This window comes from Parambassis ranga, chromosome 22 (genome assembly GCF_900634625.1).
Source record: "Parambassis ranga chromosome 22, fParRan2.1, whole genome shotgun sequence".
Classification (NCBI taxonomy): domain Eukaryota; kingdom Metazoa; phylum Chordata; class Actinopteri; family Ambassidae; genus Parambassis; species Parambassis ranga.
Window position 1 is genome coordinate 14,359,159 of NC_041042.1, and position 21,824 is coordinate 14,380,982.

The 21,824-nt window shown below is 44.2% G+C and overlaps 1 protein-coding gene across 3 annotated transcripts in view; it reads left to right on the forward strand.

The window, feature by feature from the left end:
- Positions 1 to 21,824, forward strand: part of fndc3ba (fibronectin type III domain containing 3Ba) — a 72,347-nt gene that overhangs the window by 20,092 nt on the left and 30,431 nt on the right. For all 3 annotated transcript variants that reach the window (XM_028394940.1, XM_028394941.1, XM_028394938.1), the window contains exons 3-7: positions 2,075 to 2,150; positions 15,904 to 15,980; positions 17,713 to 17,944; positions 18,059 to 18,227; positions 18,323 to 18,453. In XM_028394940.1, the coding sequence (XP_028250741.1) occupies positions 2,075 to 2,150; positions 15,904 to 15,980; positions 17,713 to 17,944; positions 18,059 to 18,227; positions 18,323 to 18,453 (685 nt within the window). The remainder of the gene's footprint in view (positions 1 to 2,074; positions 2,151 to 15,903; positions 15,981 to 17,712; positions 17,945 to 18,058; positions 18,228 to 18,322; positions 18,454 to 21,824) is intronic.

The following is a 21,824-nucleotide window of genomic DNA, read 5'->3' on the forward strand; positions in this document are numbered from 1 at the left end:
GGAAGATGAGGCTTGATGATGATGATGATGATGATGATGATGTCTGTGTGTCATCCTGGTCCTGTTTCCCTCACAGCTCAGAGGAAGCAATGGTGGGAGTGTTTTGGCTGTAACATATAACAGTTATGGAGGGGGGTTTGGCTGTAGCACACAGCAGTTAGGGAGCGCTTTTTACTGTGACACCCTGCAGTTTAAACTCGGTTCTCAGTGTGGAATCAGGGATCTAGACCGATGATTATATAGATTTGACTCGCTATGTGAGTGTGTCCACATTTGTGTGTTTGTTTCTTTTTACCCTTACAGTGTCTGCGTGGGCACACAAATGTCTGTGTTGAGTCTGAGTACATACTTATGTGTTAGTCTGCTCTCCTAACTTATGTGTGTCTACCTGCCTACACCTGTTTACATGTGTTTACCTGTGTCTGCTTTGGTACATGCAAGATCACATACAAATGATTGTTTTTCATCCTACAATGATTGGTGTGTAAAAAGTTTTGAATGAAACATCACCACCATTAGCTAAATTTAGATTCTAGAATGAGGGGGGAAAGCAGCAAATTCCAGCTAGTCCGTCCATGCTGAGACCAGCAGATGATGTCTCTAACATTATGTGGTGCAGTCATTCTAATTTTAACGGTGTTACTCAAGCAGTTAAAAAACAAGCGGTGGACTTTCTTGTTAAAAATATCTTTGAAATGACCAAACATGTGCATCATTTGAACAGGAAATGAATTGTTACTAAGTACGATGACGGTGCACTGGAGCAGGAGGAAGGTTATTTATCTGATCCAGCTTCTCCTCCCATGTCGCAGCACTGTTAGAGGTTCTGTGATCTGGAACCTACAAAGTCCAACAATGTACAGGTTCCATATTCACTTAGACTGGCCACTTGTCATGCTACGGAGACATGTCTGCAAGAATCTTCTACAAATTAATATTTCATATTGGGCTTCTGTCCTCAGAATTCATATCCCTGGTCACCTAACAGAGATGAGCATGCTGATTTATTATTGATTTGTTTTTTTTGTAGGTCATAATATTCACCCAGACTCAGCTAATGTCATTTTCTTTTCATTTATAATTTGCTGTACAACCACGTGTATAGTATTCAGGCATTGGTGTCCATTGCTGCATCATATCTTGCCTCTGGGTTGTCCCCAGTTTTTCATGTCATTGTACAGCTTTTGTGATCCGTTGTGCATCAAACACACATGTTACATGGCTGTTTTTACACGTAGCATAATCCAGGCATGTGCCTATGTAGGCTATAGTGCTCGGCACACACCCACCCACATGGTCTGATATAGGGGTTTTCTCAAGACTCAAGAGGAATCATGGGTCGCCCTGTACTATGCTGTGGTTCCCATAGCAACAGCAGCCGCTGCAGCAGACAGAGCAGGAAGTGTGTGAGTGTGTGTGTGTGCGTGAGTGTCTGAGGGAGAGGAGCAGGTTAGCGCTGAGATGGGAGAAGATGCAGACACTACAGGAGGAACGCAGGATATGAGGCTTTTACAACAGCACACCTGTAGATCATAGACAGGGCTGTGCTTGTGTGTGCATGCATGTGCGCCTGAATACGTGTGTGTGTGTGTGTGCAATGGAGGGTCACCTGTTTCATGTCTACAGCCACGTGTACACTCTCAACAATCTGTATGCGGAGAATATGACGGTAAGGGTAAGCATGCGTTTTGCCCTCAGGCACATTCAGCAGAAATACTCAGCAATCAAAGCAGTGTCATGTACAGTGTAGTGCTTTAGCTTCATTTGTGTGCGTTTGCTCACCTGTCTGTAATTAATTGTGTTGTGTGTATGTGCTAATTGTTGTTAAACACTAAAAGCTTTTCTCAAATCATGGTGCGCGAGGCAGCAGTACTGTCTCACATTAGCTTATCTAACACCTCATTTGTGTGTGTGAACTCTCTGTGCCCGCCCTACTCCACTGGATATTGTGTTATGTCATCTCTGCAAATCTTATTGGCTGCACAGCAGGATATATGTCCTGTTCTGTGACAGTAAGAGAAGGATGCATGTTTGATTAGCCTGACCTATACTGTCTAACTATGTGTTGGTACAGGTGATCCTGGTGCAAGTGAACCCTGGTGAGACGTTTACCATCCGGGCAGAGGACGGCTCACTGCAATGCATCCAGGGTCAGTCTTCTTTTATATCACTAAGTTATCATTATTAACATGTGGCCTGGTGGCTCCTGTGAATAGCATTTTACCATTGTACCATTGTATGCTGGCTGCGTGTACATTTCTGAGTTGAACATGCATCAGATAATTTGACTCACTCACTATTTATGCAAATAAAATCATCACCTTGGTTTTTGTTTGCCAGTGCACCTTCCATTTTTACTGTCTTAGAGGCACAAGACTCACTTAAAGGGATAGTTCGAATTGTATGAGGTACCTATCCATTGTCAAATATGTTACACAAAGTAAAAGGTTGGTATGCGCCCAGTTTGGAGAAACCACAATGCTCATGACAAATATGAAATATGAATCTGGGTCAGAATGAAAAACATATTTTAGCCACCTACAAGGCTCAACTAGAACCATTCAGGAAAATTGGCGGACCAACCAACCTGACAAGCTAGCTGCTTTGTTACTCAGGCAATTGGATGGAAAACTATTTTTCCCCCATATTTATAAGGAAAATATGCACATAAAAGCTACACAAAGACATTTTTCACACAAGTCTTGTGTGAAAGTGTTTGGATCGCCTTAAAGCTGGATCCATACTCCGCGAGACAAAGAGCGGAGAACGCGCTCCACGGGTGGTAAGAGATACAAAAAAAAGGTCTTTTCCGCACTGAGGTACCATACTCCGCGAGACGCGTGTGTGCAGAACTCCTCATGCGGCCCGCCCACTAAACCATAAGGAAAGACTTTACTGAGTTTTTTTACACACCACAAGGACTTGTGCCATGGCAAGAGGGCATTATACAGAGAGGGGGCCTGCAACAGCGTGAGATGTCCGGCGATGAGTTGTGAAAATGCGACATTAAAAGTAACAATAGCAAAGATTCAGTGTTTGTGCCTTTATGACCACATTTGCACATCTACTGTGTTCCAATGTGCCTGCGATACTTCAAACTGTCCGGTGATGAGCTGTGAAGATGCGACATTAAAAGTAACAATAGCAAAGATATACAGACATTGTTAACGAGCCTATTATGCCCGGGTATGTAGGAGTATATAGAATGGTAATAACAGTCACCATCTGGTATGTGTGAATGGCTGTCTGGAGTTATTGGTGACACATCACCCTGACTTGCCTTTCTTTCTTTCTTTTATTGCTCATCATGCAAACCGGTATGGTCTTATCTAAATCTGTTGAATCAGTGCTGTTTATACACCTACCTATATACCTGGAGAGGCTCTTGCGCTTCTCCACTTTCATCACGCCCACAATAAATTCCGACCAATCACAGCATGGTTGCCGCACAGCCTTGAAAGACAAAGTTCGGCCCGGACCCTGTGCACAGGAGTGCGGATCAGCGGGCGGTCAGAGACAAAAAATGACGTCATTTTGTGGGCGTAACGTCTGCAGGGGGGAAAAATGTCTTTGTCTCGCGGAGTATGGATCCAGCTTAAGACATACAATGGCAGTGAGGGGTTAGGAAAAGGAAACAGGAGGAGGTGGTGGGGGTGTGGGGTGGGGGTGTGTGTGTGTGTGGGCGGGGGGGGGGGGGGGGGGGGGGGGGCATCTAAGGGTGTTATCTCAAAATTAAAAACTGCTAGTTGAAAGCAGTCTGCTCAATGACAGACAGGGACAGAGTGGGCAGCCATGGTCGCACTCTCTGGCTGCATCTGATACCAGTACATGAAAAGACTGGAAATGTAAGCCACTTAGAAGCTCTTAAAGACGGAAGGAGGTGGCAGTAACACGGGATTTCCCCCAACTCTTCTGGAATTGTGTCTCACTTTGATGATGTCAGAGGTGTAAACTGTTACTCACAAACTTTGAAAGGATGTCTTTGTTTTCTTCTGTCTGTCCCTCTCTTCTTCTTCCTCTCTATTTCTTTGCCCTCTGAGTGAAGGTTTTCTTTGAGAAAAAGAGAGAGGGAGCCGTTTTGGCTCTGGCACTAGCCCCCCCCCCCCCCACCTCTCTGCCCCACCCCTACAAAATAAAAGCCCCCACCACTACCATAGTTCTCTGTGTTGTAACAAATGACATCCCGCCTTCTTTTCTCCGCCCGCCATATAATTCAATTTTCCTCTGAAATCGGAGGGATCGCCCCAGGCAGACCTACAGGGGTTAGATAATGCCAGATACAAAGCAGCGTATCATAGGATTGGACGTTTGTAAAGATGTGCAGATACAGTTGGCAGAATAAAAGTTTGACTTAAAATATACAGTGAGCCCTTTTTTGCTGCCCTTTACTACAGTTGCAGACAGTTAATTGGCTGGGAGGTTGGGGGCTTGAGGTCATGTTTGAATGCAGATATTATTAATGTGGAGGGCCACACACACACAAACTCCTACATTTTCCTATCTCTCTCTCTCTGGAGGAGGTCATCAGGTTTAACGAGAGGTGGAGTGTGGCTGTGTGTTCTGAAGGCGAAGTCGCTCTTTAGACAGACGACTCGGTGTGATTACTGAGACCTCAGAGGTCCATGTTTGCGCATGCTTGTGTACTTCTGTGTGTGTGTGTGACAGGGAGTGAGATTACAGAGACCTCAGGGCACAACCAGGGACCAGCTTTTATATAAAGTAACCTCTGTTTAGCTGCTGCACTGCGGTGCATGCATGCAAACATGCATACACGTACACACAGGCACGGCCGCGCTGCCAAGGCAGAACCAGCCCCGGAGACGTCAACACAGAAGCCAGAAGAGGTTCTTTCATATGAGCCTCCAGCTGTCCCTCTCCACTGCTCACTCCTCTTCCCTCTGCCTCAGTTCTTTTCCTCTCATTTGTCTGCCATACCTCTCAAGCAGACCTGGAGCAGAAAAGACGCATTTGTATTTGATGGTTTAATGTTAAGTGCGGCTCACTAGCCACACCGCTGCTAACTGCTACTGGCTGGATTATTTTTTTTTTTTATTTGGCCTGAAAGTTTACATAGTTTTAGAATGTGCCTTTAAAAGTGCCTTTAAAAGTTTTCACTTAAGTTTTGAGTTCTATCAGTGGCAAAGTTGTGTGCGTCTCTCCTGTTATCTTATTTTGAAATCCTTACTTCTGTCAAATCTATCAATCTGCTAATTAGCATGTCCTGTATATGTATGTGTGTGTCTGCATGTCTCCATCCTCTGTTTAAACAGACTGACCTCTCAATGCTCCGGAGGTCAGCTCCAACGGACACCCCCCCCCCACCTCTTCCACCCCCATTCACAGACACCCCCCCCCCAAACACACACACACCCTCTTTCCCTCCCACTCTCCCTCCCCCACTAAGACCATTCCCCTGAGCTTTCCCACACTCACATCAAAGGGGAAGACTCTGGAGGGTGTGTTAGAGCACCCTGCTCTGGAATGTGAGTGTGTTAATATGAGTTTGTGTGCGTGTGCATGTGTGTTTTACAAGGCCTTGTTGGTTTACTGTGTTGTTTGGTCTTTGTTGGATTTTTATGAGGGATGATGAGGGCCAGGTAGGGGGTGGGGGGAGATGGAAGTTTGAGCCCTGCCAGGGAGGATGTGACATCATGAGGCCTCATGAGTGGTCAGTGACTAAAGCTCTTCTGCAGCTTACTAATACTTATGTCAATGTTAACCACAGTCTTTCTGCTTTTTCAGTCCAGTCATTGTCCTATTGCATCAGTCGTGTACACATGTTTCTTTGCATGTGTGTCACCTGGGCGTGAATCATGTCGAGTTCTGTTTTGTGTTTTGCCAGCAGATGTGTGTTTGTTGTTCATTTACTGTCCTATCGGTCCCTCTTAAGGTACATCCTAATTCTGTTGTTTACTTTGCACTCCTCCTAAAATCAATCAACCTCGCTGTCATTAAAGACACTTACCTTATTGCTGCTGAGATGAAAGATATGCACAATGTTTTTGGCAGAAGTCCTAAAGACAGACAGGTACTCCTCTTGCATTACTAAGTGGATGCGGCATTGAAAACACATTTCTTTGAAAAGAACTTATAAACAAATATTTGATAAATAATGGCTACAAGAGGAGAGAGAATGCCAATTTTCAAATTTTCCTCTTTTATTGAATGCGTCTCTCAGCCTCTTCTCCATCCGCCTCCCTCTTTTTGTCTCAGTTTCTCCCTCCTCCAGTGTCCGTCGCAGTTGGATGGACCATGCAGATTTTGCTCTTGCTGGCATCACTGCATCACTACAGAAGCTCGCTGAGGTTTAGCCTTCTGCCGGAGTGTGCACTTCTACACTCTGAGCCCTTTGATGTAAATGGAAATAGCTGGTTGAGAGTATGATGGTGGAAAGTCTCACAGCCTGTGTTTACACCAAGCCCAGATGGCTCTAAACAAGCTGGAGGAGAGACGCGCATGCATTTTTTTTTGTCTCATAACTTGAAGTAGTTTTTCGAATAGTCCAATTGTTGTTTGTAAGCTGAGGTGGTTGTTTTAAGAACTTGCCTTGAAATCCAAATCCCACCCTGTGCAAGTAAACGAAGGCTGGGTGACGTCCATGTTCCAGTTAAGTGGTCAGCTAAAAGGATTTGAAGTGTGTATATTGAAATGAACCATGAAGCATGTTGTGTGTACTTCAATACTTTTTATTTAGATAAGACTTTTTCTAAGGATTTCCAAATGTGTGTGCGTGTGTGGCAAATTAAATAATTAGATATTAGTGTTATTACAGTTAAGGACAAAAAAGAGAGAGACATCAGAATGAAATCATATACTTATGGGACACATGTTGTATTATTGTGCAGAAATCTAAATACATTAGAAAAAGTATCCAGTGAAGTCTTTTTAAAGTGTTTATTTGCAGATAAACCATAGTGGTTTGAAAGGACACATCTGCATGTTACAAGATTGTCCTGCTCTTGTATCTGCAACACCTGCAGCTAATAAGCCAACACCATGGTTGTCTGTCAGGAAACCATGTAGAGCTATAACAGGTCCTAAGTCTCAGACAGTGACGTCTTAGTCTAGTGTTTTGAGAGGTTATCACCGCTGCAGGTTATTTGGCAACTGTTAAATCTGTATGCTTCATGTGGAGAAATAATAGAGAAGTCCTCATTGTGTGTCTGTGATGTGTGTTTGGGTGTGTGCATGCAGCTTGACAGCCAGGCAAAGGATTTACCTACAAGATTGTATCGCCTCCAGCCAACTGTAAAACTTGATTCTGGTGTGTGTATGTCTTAATTTTGTGTTATGTCCCATTTGGATTTGGGTAACTGGTTGCTATGGGAATGGACTCTCACTCCAGGTGGTGTGTACTGGAATGTGATCCCTCTGGGCACAGTTTGTTTGTGTGTTAAGTGTGTGGCATACCTGACTTTTTCTTTTCCCAGCATTTTCCACTCCAGAATGTTTTATAAGAAACAAAAGGACAGAAAAGGGCTTGTTCATTTTGCAGAAGGTAGTTAAGAGGTTGACTTCACAGTGTGTGCGTCTGTGTAAGTCAGAGGAGAGAGAGTTGATTGTTGTTGTATGCCCTGCCCAGCACTCACTTATAAACTCAATGCCCTCACACAGTAGGGCATGAGGAGGCAGCAGGAGGAAAGGAGGGAGTGAAGGGGAAAAAATGGAAATAAAATGATAGAGTGAAAGAAGGTAAATAAAGGAAGACAGGCTGGAAGAAAACTGAAGGGGGAGAGTGAGAGTGAGAGAATCAGACGCTGCATGTCTGGTCGTGTCAGCTGCCATGCATTCCGGGTGAGGCCACTTCCTCTATGCGATGACCCCAGCCACCCCTGTGCTGCTGCTGAGTTGGTGTGGTCTGTCAGCTCTGTGGAAGGCTGTGTTTGCTGTCGGGATTGGCCCACTTACGGCAACCTGGGTGAGGGAGGGCTTTGCGAGGAAAGAGAAGGGTGACCAGAACTCTTGAGAATACTGCGTCTGTCTTCGTATGTAAGACACTGTGTTAGAGTGTGTGTGTGTGTGTGTGTGAACAGCAGCTGTGAAGAGGAGAGTGTTTGCAGATTTTTCCAGAGAGAGAAAGAAAGAGATCTTTTCCAGGGATGAAATTCTTGGCTCTCTTGAAGCTCAGGGTACAGCTGGAGCACTTCTCTCTCTCTCTCTCTCTCTGTCTCTCTCCACCCTTCTCTCCTCCTCCTCTAGCTCTCTTTCCAAACTCCTTCACTTCCTCCCTTGCTTCTCTGTGTTTCTATTTTGTAGTATTTTTTCAGTCTCCTTGCAGTTGCTTTTCTTAAGAAGGCCCATTAAAAAATTGTTGAATCCTTTCCATGTGTTCACCATGCTGTTTCTCACATAACTTGAGGCTGTCATGGTTGCATGTGGTAATACATCAAGGAATGAGCAAAGCCAATCAGCCTCAGAGTCTTCCTGCACAGCTGCAGAAGTTCCACATGTGATTGTTTACATTGTGTGTGTTTGGATTTCACAGGGAAGCCCCTGTTTTTTTTTTCTTGCTCTGATCTGATTGGGCAGGCAGACGGTGATGGTCAAAGGGTGGGTCCAATCCAGGAGGTCAAGGAAAGATTGGAGACACTGGTTTATTAAAGGCCTCTGGGGAGCTCTCTTCAACCTGCATTCATACACAGTGTCCACCATATTTCCACCAAGGTGGAGCAGCGTTCTGTTCAGTTTCTGCTGTTAGGAATCATTCTTGTCTCACGTGTACTGTACTGTGTACTACCACAATTGAACCTCCATCTGTATGGCCCATCCTACCTCTCATACACCATCGCCTTTCTGTGAACCTTGTCCTTATATTCCCTCTGCTCCTGGATGCGTACAGCCCCTCTTTCATTAAAGTCTCTGTCCATGTTGGCCAAAGGCCTGAGCAGAACCTCAGAAGCCTGCTGATGTCTAGACGTCTCTCTTGGTTTTAACCTTGTGTGAGTTAATGTGCCTCCATACTTTTCAGACTTTTACCATGTTGAAAGTGATACGTAAACGTTCCTAGGTCCAACCTAGTAGGATTGACCCCAAGTAAGAGTGAAATTAATTAAAATAAATCGTTTTTTAATCACTTGACAGCCCTAAAATAAACACATACTCAGAAACGATGGAATTTGGAGTTGAAGAGAGGGGGAAAGTCCCTGCTAATCTTGGACTTCCAGACTGCCCTCTTTCTTTTCCATTGATATTCACATGACTTCTGTTCTGTTCTGTTCTGTTGGGCTCTTCTCTTCTCTTCTCTTCTCTTCTCTTCTCTTCTCTTCTCTTCTCTTCTCTTCTCTTCTCTTCTCTTCTCTTCTCTTCTCTTCTCTTCTCTTCTCTTCTCTTCTCTTCTCTTCTCTTCTCTTCATACACTTACTTTCTCTCTACTCTTTGTGGACACAAACATGGTGCTGTTCAGACTGTGACTCATACAGCAGGAATGCCCCACATTAACATGTGGAGAGATAGAAGAAGGAGGAAAGTGAGGGGAGGCCTGGAGAGAAGAGGAAGGGGAGCAGTACAGCCGGGTACAAACACAGCAGGTTGTGTACTGAGGGGAAAAAATGAGTAGAAATGACTAAAAGCATTGCCGTTGCTTTATTGGGTCAAGGTTTGAGTATTTGTTGCCTCTTGAGGATTTGAGTGAGTGAGAGGAGGTAGCAAGGGAAGGAGAGCAGGAAATGATTATATGACTCTGAGTCTGTTTACACACCGACAGCTGTTGCACTTCTTTTCTCTCTTTCTTTCTCTCACTCTCTTTCTGCTTGTAGACATGTAGTTGATTAGAGAATGGATATAATGAGTCATCAGTGTCTGGATTGTGTATGTTCGTATGTGCACGTGCATGTTTGCACATGTATGTCAGGAGTATTCGCACATGTCCGCATGCATGTGTGCATGAATGCACAAGTGATATATGAAGTATGTGGCCTCATGCAGTGTGTGTTGCTTGGCAACCAGTCCCAAAACAATTGTTATCTGCAGGCACAAGAATAACCTAATGTGATAATGCTGGAAAAGAGCAGGCTAGTGTGTGTCTTTATGTGTTACTACGTGTGTGTGTGTGTGTGAGCTGTAATGTCTGGATTTGCATTTGAGTTCTTTTATGCATATGCTATTTTGCTGTCTGGTGATTGTGCCAAGGTGACCGTGATTTCAGGGCAAACTAAATGTTATTGTGTTCTACAGGTCAATTGTGCGAAAAAATGCGTGTGCCTGTGTGTCTCTTTCATGTCAGTGTGACATCTGACTGGTTTATGCACATATGCCCAGGTGTGAATTTGGCCACTTATCTGCGGTCTTGATGTTTTTTTTTTTTTTTCCATCGCTGAGTGTCTGAACTTTTGTGTGTGCACGCACATCTGAGCGCCTGTGAGTATGTGCGCAGCTGTTAGGGTGTGTGCTGCTGGTGCATGTTTAGATCTTGAGAACAAAGCATGGCTGGGCTCAGTGTCCCTCCAGACGTTACGTTGCTCTCCTCTGGAGCAGACCCAGCAGCAGAAGTAGGTCGGCCGACAGCTCCCCTCCTCTGGGTGGGGGAGAACCGGAGAGAGATCTGGGCTGGGTGGAGGTATGGGCTGGCACCCAGGCTCAACACTAAACAGATCTGGGCTTGTATGGTTAAGGGCTGTTTACACTGTGATCAGCACAGGATAAGATGTTAACAACATATTTTAAGAAATGTAACCCTTTCTTTCAAGATATCAAAAGAGGAGTGGACATTAAGAGGGAAAAAAAATCATCCGCAACAAATAATACCATTTTGCTACATAGAGATTGTGTGTACTACTAATGATGGGTGTTACACTTTTGGGATGAAGTCATTTGGAATTAGATAATTTTCACAAGTTAGAAGAAAGCAGAAGAGTATTTGATTTATACTAACTTGATTATGTTTTTCACAGCTCAGGGGCTATTGGATGTTAAACACTTAAAAAGCTGCTGCTGTCTTGGCCTGCTTTCCTTGTTAAAAAAAATACATCCTTGAGCTTTTTGTGACAAACCTGGTTAAAAACATAAACTTTCCCAAAATTCTGGACGGCAGTGAAGAAAAAAAATGACGGTAAATCAAGTTTTAACCCAAAACAAACCAAACCACAGTACTAAACGGTGCCTAAAGTAAACAACAAAAATGAAATGGTCCAACAAGGGTCAAGAAGTGTCGACCTGTATAAGAATAATGAAATAATTTTAAGGTGATGTCAAGACAGATTTGAATTAGCTGAAGAATGGTGTGATTTGAATGGATGAGGAAAGCAACATCTGCCAGCACCCCAGAGGTGGAACTGAAGATATCAATGCACACATCAGACCCTGTGCAGTTTTTGGCTGGTGGAAACTTTTACAAAATTAATATATTTTTAAAAATGTTTATCATCTGGATACAGAGGAACATGCTTAATTTGAAACATGAGCCCAAGCCAGTGAGCTAGTAAAACACAGCCCTGGTTTTTACAAGCCTCCTAGCGATTGTTTTTTTTCTTCACCGTTGCTGATGAAGTAATCATAGCATCGATAGTTTCATCAGCTGGCATAACGATCATATTTGCTGCCTGTTTTCTTATGGCACAGTTATGCAACTTTGAGCTCATAAGCTTGATGCGGAGTGGCTCACTCATCTTGAGGAATGCGCCCACACATACCTGCGCGTGTGCAACACACACACACGTGTAGATACAGTAAGACCCAGCGTTCCAACGTTAGCAGCAGCTCTCTCCAGCTTATGATTTACATTCCACAGCAAAATCAGGAGCCCACTCAAATTACAGCCTGCTGCAGAAAACGCAGGTTCAGGATCAGAAGTGTGTTCTTCGTTGTGCAGTGGTAGCTACATGCATTATCCTGGAGGTCATATGTGCACGCGTCTGTGTTTTTTCTGTGTCTGTGTCACTCCGCAGTGGAGTGTCAGTGTCATGAAGGCAGAGGACTGAAAGCAGGGCGGTGAACAGGAAGTCTTGACTTCCTCTCCGATCACTGAGCCCTCTCCCTGCCCACAGCAAAGATGTCCGCCAGACTTGACTCACCGGAGATGGACCAGAGGGCTCTGTAGTGTGTGTATTATTAGAGTGTCTTGTAGTGCATGTAGCCAAGCTAATCCGGCTTGTGTATATACTGTACAATGTGCTATTTTAAAGTTGTCTCCCACATTTCCTACTGAAACTCTCTCTCCTCCCCTCTCACTTTATCATTATACTTCCCATCATGCTCCAAACTCTGCTCCTTCTCTATCTTTTAGAAGCTTTTAGAAGCTGTAACAGTAGTTCTAAAGATCTAAGGGGAGTTGTGTGCTTTTTATATGTAACATTCATCTTAGATATGACAATAGGTTGTGCTCTCCACAATATGTGTGTGTGGGTGTGTGTGTGGATTGGCCGGGCAGTAGAGGAAGCTGTCGTGGGAGTGTCTTGCTCTTGGAGCTCCAAGGACAGATAACATTACCCTGCTGATGCTTACATAACTTCCAGGCAACGCCACGTCAAAACTGACCCAGACACACACACGCACGCACAGATGCTCGTGCACACACCCACACACACACATAAACATACACACACACAAGAATACCAATCTAGATGGGACAGCTGCCTCCATGGGGCTCTGCTAGGGCAACAATGATCGTGTGTGTGCGTTGAACTTTTAAGATACAGTGAACATATTTTTTAAGTTTATCTATTTAGTAACAGTGTGTTTGTTTTTTTTGTCTTTGTGTTTTTGGGAAATCCATTTGAGTCTGGTTGTTTTGTATGTAGGTCAGCTCACAAACAGGCTTCTTTGGTCCAATACTAACACCACACACACATGCACACATGCTTTCCCAAGAGGGTCTGTGTTTCCTTTCAATGTGGTGGCCACATGTGCAAGGATGAAGGGAATGAAGGGAAAGTGCCTCACTTCTTTTTAAAAGCTGAGTACTCCTTCAGTCTGATACACACAGCTGACCTGCGCTCAGTGTTACCTGATCAATGGATGAAAGTGTTTTTATTATGGGTGTCTGTAACTGGGCCTGTGTGAGGCCACTTGTACTGTGTTTAAGAGTTTGTGTTGTGCTTAAGGGGGCCCTGCTGCAGCTGTCAAAGGCAGCTGTATCATGGGAAACATCTGATGAAATGTTGCATCATCTCCTCTGTCTGTGTATGGATGTATGTATGGGCAGCTGGACAAAAAGCAAACCCACCGATATGTGTGTTTGGTTTCTTTTTTTTTCTTCTTTTTTGTGAATGAACTAGTACAGACGCAGATTTTGTGCTTGCCTGATATTATGTGTGTGTCTGTGTGTGTGTGTGTGTGTGGGACAGGATGTTTACCATTGATGTGTCTGTATATATTCTATGTAAATCATAAGCGACTGAAGTTAAACTTCCTGACGAGGCCTAAAATCTATGTCTGTACTGTTTGTGTTTTATTAGTAAACCCAAACTTCTCATTGCTCTACATTTATATTTTTAAAGACATTTATTTATATATCAATGATTTAGATATTAATAATATTAATCTTTCCACTTGATTATGACAACAATCTTTTCCCATTCCCAATACAAAACCTGGTTTATCATCGTTCCTGTGGTCCCCTTGGTTGCTCTGCACAGTGGAGACACAGACGAGTATGTGCACATGTTGACCCCCACGTGAACCCCACGTCTGACCACAGACCATAGATTTATTTCAGTGACCCTTACACTAGGATTGTTGAAATATATATTTTGTTGTTCTCTTAGGCAGCAATTTGTCCAAAGTGATGCTTTCACCTGACATGAATATATGAATGAATATACTATACACCAAGTAATCGCAAACTATTTGTCATCATGGATGTCACATTACACAGGCTAATGCACTGTTGTGGTTCAGGTACAGTGTGATGTCATTCCATATGCACGCTATGACCTCATAACTGATCTCTGACCTGACCTCTCCCAGCAGTCGGAAGCGGAAGAAGCAACAGATGGGAGATGAGAGAGTGGGGGAGTAGGCGGGAATGCACTTAGTTCCCTGCGTTGTCTGAGATTCCAGCAGGATTAGGCAGAGGAAGCCATTTGTGGTGCTTAAAGGACAGAGCTTGGAGGCAAGGCCGGAGCGTGACGTTACCACAACGTGGATCAAGGGACCACACTGGCTTATTTGTACATGTGCGCGCACACGGACACAATTACAACCTCTTGAATGCACATGCACAAATGCTTGATTATTCTGAGCTTTTCTAAATGGAAGTCCGTCTAATATTGTATGACTTAAAGCAGTGTGTGTGTGAGTGAATGTGTCTGTGAAGGGTAGCAGGACAAAGAGTGTCTTGTATTTTAGAGGAGGGGGTAGTTAGGCCTGTTGGGTCCAGTCCTGGGGGCCAGGGATGGGAGTGTTCACTGTGTGTGTGTGTGTGTGAGCAGAGGAATGCTGCTGTTTGCTGAGTGAAGAGCACAGAGGCAGCAGAGACTGTCCAAACACACGTCTGTTTGCCAAGAGTGTGTGTGTGCGTGTGTGAGAGGGTGACTGAGAGAGAGTGTGTGAGTGTGTATGTGTTTGGGACAGTGTGTGAGCAAGGGGGAAAAGTGTGCTATGGGCAGTGATGGAAAGAGGTTTAGAGGATCTCTGTGTGTGTGCTGTGTGTTCTCCCCATGCTATGACCTTCTACTCAATGAGGACTTTCATATCCACCTCTAGTCTCCATGGTAGGAGAGCAGACGGGACTGAAAGAGGCCTGTCTCTGCGTACCTGCGACCTACTCACTACACACACATTAGCCCACTCTGCAGACTTTGCTCTGGTTGTGTTTGTGTGTGTGTGTGTGTTTACTGTACTATTACCTGTTTGGCTTATGAGAGGTCAGGAAGGTGGATGAGGGATGAAGGGTGGGAAGGACTTATTTTATGACGGTGATGGGGAGAAGATGACTGAGGGAATATGGAAAGGTTAAAGTTAGGAAGGGAGGGAAGGATAAAGTGAGTAATATTTGAAATGAAAGGAGGGAGTGAGAGATGTGAGTAATAACTAAGAGGGAGGATAACGCAAGAAGATTTTTTGAAAACAGGGAAAGAAGGATGGAGGTAGAGGAGCGGGAATGAGATGAACATTTGGAAAGAAAAGTGAGTGAGTAAGAGCAGAAAGTGTAGGAAATGATGGAGGTTGTTAATCGTAGGAATGTACAGGGTAGAAGGGAGGAAGGATGGAGAAAGAGAGGAAATGAAAGGTGGAATGAAAATACGAGTTCTCACAGAAAATGTGTTGATTTTGTAATTTGTGTGAAATAACCCTTTAAATAAACTCAGTTGTTTTTTCTGCAGCTGAACAGAAAATATTAGTGTGTCTTCATACTTGCATGTGTGTTTGCAGGCAGTGAGGGCCTCTCTGTGTGTGTGTGTCTGTGCCGTGTGATTTATTCTGAGGCCAGGTCTGCTTCCAGCTGTCCCGACGGGGTCCCAATGACTTTAACAGGCACAGACCTCCATCACACAGAGATGGAGGAAGAGAGAAATGGAGAGATTTTTTGGGGGGTAGGGGGATGGAGGAGGAGGAGGAGATATGGACAGTGGAAAAGTCAACATCATTTTCAGTCTGTTAATTCTATTTAGATTTTTCCTGCTTCTGCTTCAGTGTGGAGATTTTATTTTTCAGTAAGCGACCTTGTGCCCCCATGTGTTACACCTACAGAATAATTATCATGACACTCCTGTTGAATACAGATGGGAAATATGGAAATCAACGTGTATTTACATTTGTTTGGATGCATTTTAAGGCTTTTTAGACAGGTTTGGAAGCTATTTTAACACTCAAGGCTCCCCCTGCCTTCCAGTGTGTGTGTGTGTGTGTGTGTGGCTGTGTTTGTGTCCCAGCATGTGTTCTGTTAATTGTCGAATGCAAATGAGGATTTACTTAAGCATCAGCCGCCTGGTAAAGTAAATAATTCTGTCTTCTCCTCCCTTGCAGGTCCTGCTGAGGTTCCCATGATGTCTCCAAATGGGTCAATCCCCCCCATCCATGTTCCCCCTGGATACATCTCACAGGTTAGTTTATGTTTGTGTGTTTTCCCTTAGCCTGATACTCTCTGATATATTTTTTATGTTCATCATGTGTTTGTGTTGCGTGGGAGAGTTTCAGTCAAAATAACACACGCTCACACACAGACGGGAGTCTGACGCAGGCACACACACTACATGTGCAACTGCTTTTAATTAACCAGCGGTTTTCATTTCTTGTAAGAAGTGAATGGTATGAATACAAATCGTAATTTAACATGTTTTTAACACAGTATTTATCTAACTGAATGTCAGTCAAAGATAAAAAAAACGGTTGTGTTCAAGGATTTTCACAATATGTAGTAACAATAAATTTGTGGCACACTGACAGCATGTCCAGCTGTTACACCAGTTGTAGTTCACAAACACAAGTAACCAAAGCTGCATCCTCCCTAAACAGTGCACCGAGCAGGAATGTGCTGAATTTAGGGTGTAAGGCCGATTTGTTTTTCTGAGTCTCCTCTATGCATGTGTGTCTGCGTTCTCTATTAAATGTCCCTGTGAGGATGGGGTTGGGGGTGGCGGTAGGGGGGTGGTAGAAGTGTAGAGAGTTACAAATATGTCTGTGGTCTGCATGTGGTGGGATTGTGTTCCTACGCCAATGGAAGTCAGGTCATTGGCTCACCGTGGGTGTGTGTTTGCGTGTGTGTGGGTGTGTGTTAGTAGGGACTGGGCCAAGTGTAAGCGGGAAACACTGTCATTCTTACATAAACACGCCTGATAGGGGAGACAGGCCTTTGGTGGGTAGAGTTTCTGTGTGGGGGGGGGGGGGGGTTGGATGGATGTAGAAAGTGTGTGTGTGTGTCTCCTGATCAATAAATGTATGCAGGTCAGATCCACATGTACTCATGCATGGACTTTGCCCCTTTTTTTTTCGTTTTTTTCTTGTAAACATACTGTTTTTCTCCTCTGCACCAGAAGAGGGGATGAGGGGCAGATAGGGGGGCCTCCTCTTCCTCCTCTTCTTTCTCCTCCTCCTCTCTTGTTCTCTCTAGGTTTTTCTCACTCGGATTAGTTCTATAACCCTCTACCTCCCCTCCTGACCCTCTTTCATACTCCCTCTCTTTCTATCTGTATTCTGTGTATGTGTGTGACAGTGTGTTGTTGTTGTTGTTGTTGTTGTTGTGAGGGACCGGCCGATAGCTTCCCCTCTCTGCAGGGAGTGTGTTTGCGCTCTGCTTGGAATGCAGGCCTGTGAAAGTGTCTGAATAGCTGGAATGTGTGTGTGTGTGTGTCCCAGCCATGATTGTGAAATGATGCATGTATGGAATCTGTGTTAATTTGAGGCAGCTCTTTGAACTTTGTTGTTATTGAAATCTGTTGGCCATCTGATGGCAACATGGCAGCACTTGTTTTCACCGCTCTGTGGGCACAAAGCACAAAACACATCCCGATGGCACATTGTCTCAGTTGTCAAATAAATTATGTAATTAATTCCTTTAACAGAGACCGAGCACCTGCTCTTGTACAATAAGGAGCAGTGAAATAATCTTTGGATGAGGTGCTTTTAACTAGCACCTCTAAATCACTTGACCCAAATTACAGCAATATTTGAGAGAAAGCAATCACAGACTGTAAAGAGTTTACACACCTCACATGATTTGTGGGTTCCAAAGTCCATTTTTTTAAGCACACACACATCACTGTTATTTTATGGCTGTCATTGTTCTTCCTCTTGTTTTTTTTCATTCCTCTCACCCCTGTCTTTTCTCCTTTTCAGGTGCTGGAAGATACCACAGGGGTCCGCAGAGTGGTGGTGACCCCCCAGTCTCCAGAGTGCTACCCTCCCTCCTACTCTCCGGCTCTCTCACCCACACACCATCTGCCGCCATACTTGGCTCACCCTCACTTCATCCCCAACTCTCACTCTTTCTATCCCCCTGTCAGCCCCGGCGAGCTGCCTCCCCATCAGTACTACCAGCACCACCTTCCCCCCATGTACGGCGATCCAGGTACTCACTTTCTGGACAACTGGACCTCAACCCATTGCAGTTAAAAGATCCTTTATGAATAAATATACATTTCCTTTCACATTTAATATATATTTTTTCACTCCTCCCTTGCAGAAATTATCCCAGTTTATGGGATGTCAAATTACATAAGCAGAGAGGAGTACAGTAAGCCACAGCCCAAAAAGATAAAGGAACAGAGACAACTAGAGCGACAGAACCGACTTAATTCCCCTCCATCTACTCCCTATAAGGGCAGTCTGGGGCCAGCACACAACGGATACAGGTGATCATACTGCTTCTTTATGAGTTGGTGTTGAGGTTTTGTTGTAGTGTTGAATAGAATAGAGAAGATTTATTGTGAATTTGTTTGTGATGCAGCAACAAATCACACGCCCCATCGCTCGGGTCAGTGGGGTCAGGGGGCGGTGTTGGCAGTCCAGGGGGAAAGAAGCCAGAGAGACGACTCCGCAGCAGTCCGCGGAACAGTGAACCAGAGACACACACACAAGGTAGGCACCCACACAAAGCCGCTACAGAGACAGCAACAGGTTTCCAGCAGGCTTTAATGTTTTCCTTTCCTGAAAGCTCACATTGATTTGGTCGTTTTCAACTTTTAAACATAAAAAAAACACACCTGACACAAACAACATAGACATTATACTAAGTGCTAAAGAGCGACATCAAAGGACCCTAATACACTTTATGTGGTTGTCATACATGCAGAACTCTCTTCATTAAAATTCATCCCAAGCCTAACAACAGGCAACAATCTGCAATATCTGAAAACATCACTATAGTGCCTTTCATTCTCCAAATGATGGATATGTCAGTGAGGAACAAAGCCATCTCTTTGTGGAAGAATAACTTATATTCAGGCTGACCTCTCACTGTCTGTCTCTTTGTGACTGGCTTTGTCCTCTGCAACCTCAGTGCCCCTCTGCATTCAGATAAAACACACCTTTCCTCTCATTCTTTTTTTTGTCACATAGAAAATTGTGTGTGCAAAAAAAAAAAATAAAAAAAAATGAATGGATGAATGCAGCCTCACTGAGGTGAAGGGATCGGCGGTGTAGGTGCAGGGATTGAGGTGGGAAGGTGGGGAAAGGGGTAAGAGGGGTTGTCTGGGTAACCACATAGCTGAAGCCTTCCCTGAGCACTATCGTTTTACGCTCGCTACAATACCGGCCTTGTTGGTGAAGGCTGAGCCGGGGAGAGGGGGGTGGGTTTGGGTGAGAGAGGGGTGAGAGAGAGGGGGGGAGGGGGGAGTCGCATACCTGTAGAGTCCTGCTTGAGATGAAGGGAACCTTTGAGTTCTGAGATTTTAGACACCGCAGCTCAGCCTTATCAACTCATACACACATAAAAGAAAAGGACATGTAAAGAGACATTAAGAATCACACACACACACACACTTGTTGTACCGTTCCGCCTTAATGACATATCTTTTGACACATCAGATATACTAAAAAGAGTGGAGTATATCATTTATGCACACACACACACACACACACACATATATCACACAAGGATGTCTACAGAGGTGATGACAGCAAGACATAAAGACGTGTATAAATTAGTTGACTCCCTAATTGTAGCTGTCAAGCTCCTCTTTGAATTTATCTTCCCCATAAAACTTTGGTTTAGTCCCTCACAGCATGGTGTCAGATCACAGGAATATTCCATCTGGGTCAGGTGTGGGGATGTGTGAGTTTCCCAAAGGCCACGGTGATGAGACAGACGTCTGAACACACATTAAATTTCTTCTGTATGCCTTTTGTATGGACAATTTTGGGTAGCGTTTATTGTTTTATGAAAACATTCGTTTTTTTAGTTCGCCCAGATTATTCCCATAGTGTTTGTGCCAGTGTTGTAAGATATTGGATGCAGGTGTTTCACTTTCCACATCTTTGATTAAACAAGCGTCTGCAGAGAGTTTTTAATCATTAGTTGTTGTATGCAAGGCGCCAATTTGTTGTGTCTGTGTGGGCCTGTCCTTGTAACCCATAGTTACAAGGGCATCAACTACACATGTGCTGGGAAACCAAAATAAACACCGAAACTGAAGAGAAGTTGTGTGAAGGGGTTTGCCATTACCCACATCTGTACAGTTTAAAACACTATGCAGGGCGATGAAAAACACTGAGGAGTTTAAACAGTTGTTTGTACACATTCTTTTACATACATGTAAAAAGTTGTATAAAAATATCTTCCATTCTAATATAATAATTTGCAATTATTCTGTTCACCACAAGGTGTGTTTTTTTCATAGCTGAAATTCCTTTCTCCTCCATTGTACTGTGGCTGAAATCTCAGACAGAAAATCTGACTACATAAGACCATATCTGTCTGTTTGACATAGTTACATGGTGTTAAACTGACATATTTGATCAGTCTCTTAGCAGTGCTTACACACTCAAACACATATAATCCTACACACAGACAGTATGCATGCATGCCTGGACATTTGCAGCTGCAAAGCACACATGTATGTGTGTGAATCTCTCTCTCACACACACACACACAAAACACATAACAGGGTATTATCTAAGATGACTGCCACAGAAGGAGAAAGGAAGGAAAGTGAGGTTGACAGCTTATGAATTTCATCAGTTTGTATGACGGAAACTGTGGTACTCTAAGAGCGGCAACACAGATGATGGACAGGAGCATGTCAGCATGTCGTCGGTTGTCGCTTCTGGTCTACCAGGGTCTCAGTACAGGGCTGGAGATCAGGCTGAGTCAGCTAGATGTACCACAGAACACACACACACACACACACACCAACACTCAGACACACACACACATGCACAAACACCCCGTGACTGGGCTTCCTGTAAAACAATCAGAGCATGAGGGTCCAGAGGATGGTGGGGGGTGTGGGGGGCACATAGGGAGAGAGAGAGAGAGGGAAGGAATGTTGTATTTGAAGGACAGATGAGAGAGGAGAGAGATGGAAGGTTTGTAAGAAGGTTTCTTTTTTGAGTCTGAGCTTCTACATCACAGGGGAAAGAGAGATGGAAAGACAGAGAGTTAAAGAGCAGAGTACAAACATTCCGACAAAGTTGCTGCTTGGCCCGGCGCATCCATGTACGGTCCAACCCAGAATACCACACACACACACACACAGCCGCCTACGCTTTGCCCCTGATGCCCTTGCTTTCTGTGTGTGCGTGTGTGTGGCTATTGCCACAGTGCCAGTAAGGCAGCAGGCTGACTTGGCCAGCACGCTGTCCATTCCCCAGTAAAGCCAGCTCTACAGGCCCTTTTCCTCAGAACTGAGCTGCTTGCTGAGCAGAAACAGATGTGGGCTCCGTCCCCTCTGTTCCTCCATCTTGGCTCTGCATCATCACCACCGCAGATCCTGTCTCTCACTCCGAAAAACTGGGATTTCAGCAGAAACAGATGGACCAGTTCCCTCAGCTCCTCCATCTTTGGTTCTACGTCACTGCCAAGTGCTGTGTACACAGGAGAAACCAGATGTGTGCAGTGGCTGCTGTGTCCACCATGTTGGCTCTATGGATAGGGTTCTGATGATGCTTTAGAATAATACAGGACGTGTGGAAACACATGTATCTATTCTGCAGAGGGAGGGGAAAAATACTTGTAGCTGAAGCAAACTTAAAGTGTCTTTGGAATTTCATTTTGCCTTGCACAATCGCACAATTTCGTGCATCCTCAGTGTTGACACAGTAAATCTAAACCAAAGATTGCTCTTCATTGCTTAACACAGTGACAAGGATTCAAGAAGGATGCTTTAAAATTAGGAAAATTCTGTCGTTATCACAAAGTTGATAATAATAATAATAATAATAATAATAATCCAGACTAAGCTGGGTATGGCACAGACTCTTAGAAGATTTTTATTCACTGTACCAGATAC